The 3,786-nt window shown below is 62.0% G+C and overlaps 1 protein-coding gene across 4 annotated transcripts in view; it reads right to left on the bottom strand.

Annotated features, from left to right (window-relative positions):
* The window catches only part of ACAP3 (ArfGAP with coiled-coil, ankyrin repeat and PH domains 3), a 15,086-nt gene that overhangs the window by 6,303 nt on the left and 4,997 nt on the right, over positions 1–3,786 (bottom strand). For all 4 annotated transcript variants that reach the window (XM_021683334.1, XM_021683335.1, XM_044913841.1 and 1 more), the window contains exons 5-10: positions 2,805–2,863; positions 1,523–1,706; positions 988–1,032; positions 749–844; positions 590–664; positions 111–122 (exon numbers count right to left, since the gene is read on the bottom strand). In XM_021683334.1, coding sequence (XP_021539009.1) covers positions 111–122; positions 590–664; positions 749–844; positions 988–1,032; positions 1,523–1,706; positions 2,805–2,863 — 471 coding nt within the window. The remainder of the gene's footprint in view (positions 1–110; positions 123–589; positions 665–748; positions 845–987; positions 1,033–1,522; positions 1,707–2,804; positions 2,864–3,786) is intronic.

A 3,786-nucleotide genomic window follows, 5' to 3' on the forward strand; every position in this document is an offset into this window, starting at 1 on the left:
TGGTGGCAGGTGGTGCGGTGGGCGGTCACTCACTGGCTGTCTGCAGCGCCTCCGTCCCCCCCCTGCCCTTCCCCCCCTCACTCCCTCCCCCAGGGTACACGCCCACTCACCTGCAGCAGCGTCTGAGATGGCCAGGAGCAGGAGGGGGTGTGAGGAGGGAGAGAGAGCCAGTGAGTGACCGCCCACCGCACCACCTGCCACCAGGCTCCCAGTGCTCTGAAAATAGCCACTCCCACTTGCAGCCCACCTCTACCCTGGGGCTGTCTGGGCCTCTCCTGAGACCACTGCTAGTCTCGAAGGAAGGAAATCCCAGGTCCAGCTCTAGCCCCAGCCCCAGCATCTGTGAGCTGAGGACACTGGCCCCTCTGCCCACCCAGGGCTGACCTCTAAGTGACTGTCACAGGGCTGTCCCTCCCGCTCGGCCACGTTGAGGCTCCTAAGGATGGAGACCTCTACCCCTGAGTGCACATTTCAAAGAGAAGCAGCATCAGCCCCTGCAGAGTGGGCAGGCCTAGAGAGGGAATAAGGGCGTAGTGGTCTCTTGGGGGCCCCCGAACGTGCAGGGAGGTCAGGAGCTGCAGGGCCTCACCCGCTGCTGGATGGCAGCGTGCTTCCGCTCCATGTCCCGCTTTTCCACTGCTGAGTCGATCACCAGCTGGTCTAGCTGTGGGGGAGGGGCGTCAGGGAGGGAGGTGACCACTCACCCGCTGAGACGGGTCTTGGGCCCCACCCCAGCCCGCAGGCTCACCTCGGCTGCCAACTTCTTCATGTAGGGGTCCAGCTGGTGCAGCAGGCTGTAGCCTTGCTGGAAGAAGCTGTACTGGGCATGCATGAAGGACAGCATCTGTAGGTGGGTGTGGCACAGGGGACGCCAGGCCCTCAGCAGCAGTGACCAGAGGACCCACCAGGTGTACTCACATCCCGCATACCTCACAAGCCTGTACTCAAGGCCAGCGCCCCCACCCCAGCCCCTCACCAATCACTCACAGAATCCAAGATTTCAAACTTCTTCTTGGCCTGGAGGACGTTGATCTGCCAGGGGACAGGTGAACAGGTGAAGGGTGTTGGGGCGGAGGTAGCCCATGGCCTGTCCCTTACCACAGAGTCCTCTCGGGCTGTTTGTGGTTCCCTGAGACCCCCAGCTCATCTTCGGCTCCCTGCACCTCAACCGCCCATGGTCATGGAGTCCTTCCCCACGTCAGGACTTTGGGTTCCTCCCATGAGCAAAGACAGAAATTCTCACACCTGCTCCTAGGCCCCCCACGCCCCCCTCAGCCTACCCCCTGTGGCCTGCAGCCTCACGTTTGTCCCCAGCCCACCCCCACTGCTCTGCCTTTGCCTGGGCAACCACCCCCCCGGGCAACCCCCCCCACCACCACCACCACGTTCCTTCCCGAGATCTGGCATCTGAGGTTTTCTGGAGCCAGAGGGGCCCTCCCTCTGAAGGCCACCTCGGTCTGCAGGAACTAGGAGCAGCTTCCCACCCCCTCCAGGCCTGACCGCTCCTTGCCCAGTGGCTGACCTGGAGCACATAATCCAGTGCCAGGTGACGGAAGCACTTCCGGGTGAGGGTCAAGGCACCTGTGGCCTCCTCCACCTCATGAGGACGGTGCCGTGGGGCCTGGGCATTCCTCACGAGGGACAGCTCCATGTCCTCTCGAACTTTGTCGAACTGCTTCTTGGTCTCCTTGAACTTCCGCACATCCCTGGGGGCCAGCAGGTGTCAGGTCGGGGTCTTGGGAAGTCTCCACCCTCATGAACTGCCCTCCCTTCCCTACGGCCCTGTCCCAGCACCCCCACCCCCCAGCCCAGCTCTCCTCCTTTTCCTTTTCCTCTCCCTCCTCCTCCTCTTCCCTCCTTCTCCTCCCCCCCTTCCCCTCCTCTTCCTCATTCTCCCCCTCCCTATCCCTCTTTCTTCTCCTCCCTCTTCTTTCTCTTTGTCCTCCCCCTCCTTTTCTTTCTCCTTCCCCCTCCTCCCCTCCCCTCCTCCTCTTCCTTATTCCCCCCTCCCCATTCCTCTTCTTCCTCTTCCCCCTCCCCCTCCTCCTCTTCCTCATTCTCCTCCTCCGTATTCCTTTTCCCCCTCCTCCCTCTTCCTCCTCTTTGTCCTCCCCCTCCTTTTCCTCCCCCTCTTCCTTCTCCCTGCTCCCCTACTTTTCTTCCTTCTCCGTTTCCTCCTCCCTCTCCTTTTTCCCTTCCCCCTCCTCCTCTCCCTCTTCCTCCTTCTCCCTTCTCTTCCTTGTCCTCCTTCCCCATTCCTCCTCCACCTCTTCCCCCTCCTCCTCTTCCACCACTCCCCCTTCCCCCTGCCCTTCACCACCTCATTCCCAGGATCAATCCAGCCTAGGGAGACCCCCTGCCTCACCCTGGACCCCAGACTCAGATTCAACTCAACATTACTCAGGGGTGAGTGCCACAAACACCCCAGCTGCACATGAGCTCAGACCTCCACCCAGCCCCCACCCTTCCCTCCGCCACCCTAAATCCTTCTACAGCCCCCCCTAACCCTCACCCTTTGCCTGAGGCCCTGCTGGCTACCCTGTGTGCTCCCTGACCCCACACCCTGCCCTCCAGGCACTGTTTCCTTGACCCCAGCTTTGTCCCACCACCAAGCCTTTGTTCCTGCTAAGTCCTCCACCCAGAGTCTTGAGGCCTTTGGCCAAGGCCTCTCCTTCGCAGGCCCCAGGACGCCCCCCAATCAAGCACAGCTGTGTCTGCCCCCCACTGCATCATGGGTGTCACCACCAACCCCTCCCAGGGCCTGTAGAGGCCAGGCCTCCCTCGGGGGTCTGAGGACCACTCACTCTTTGACAAAACTGTGGAGCTGCTGCCGCACAGACCTCTGGGCCTGGTCGAACAGGATCTGGGGGCCGAGGGAGGGAGGTGGTGTTAGGGTCTATTCCTCTGCAGCTCCAGGGGCCAAGCCCCTGTCCCTCCAAGTGAGGCCCAGGGAAAGCCCCACCCAGCCCTGCCTGGGCCCCAGCTGGTTGCCCCCACAGAGCCAGCCTCACAGGGTCTAGGGGCGTGGGTGTGGCCCCAGGCCTGGGTTGGTGCCCGGAGGCCACAGCTGTGACCACCTGCCCTCTCCCCTACCTGGCTCTCAGCCAAACGAGAGACCAGAGCTCTCCCAGACGGGTCCCTCTCCTATGGCACCACCCCATACTGACTCACACGGGCTACTGGGTGACACCCAGCGCCTCCCGACCCTGGAGGCCACCTTAGCATGGCCAGGCCTACAGTAGAAAGATCGGGTCAGAACCCAGAGCTCCCAAGGGACTTGACCTAGGGGACAGGGGAGGGTGGTTTTCAGGAGCTGGAAGGGCCTCCCTACAGCACTGATTGGGCCCAGAATCAGATGCCCCCATCACAGGAGGAGGGCTGGGCCCTAACTAGGAACAGATAGACAGATAGACAGACGGGGCAGAATGAGCTATCCTGAGCTAGTTTATTTCTAAACTTCCCCTGCAGGGGTGGGGCTCCTTGTTTAGTCTGGGGCTCTGGTTCCCAAGCCAGGGTCTGACCACCCACATGCGCCTTGGGCCCTATTCTGTGTGTTTGTGCTAGGGGCCCTGAGGGGCTCAAGGTCACCCAGATCCAGCCTGGGTAGCAGTGAGGTTGGCAGTCATCCAGGGGCCCAGGGGTCAGCCTGGGAGATACTCCTACTGCCTAGCCAGATACCTCTGCTTAACTGAGGGACCCTGGATGAGCCTCTGAGGTATCCCCCGCCCTGAGACCCCAGTGCCCTCAGACCTGGGCTATGACACTCCCTCCTCCCACCCCCAGAAT

Source organism: Neomonachus schauinslandi, chromosome 4 (assembly GCF_002201575.2).
Source record: "Neomonachus schauinslandi chromosome 4, ASM220157v2, whole genome shotgun sequence".
NCBI lineage: Eukaryota > Metazoa > Chordata > Mammalia > Carnivora > Phocidae > Neomonachus > Neomonachus schauinslandi.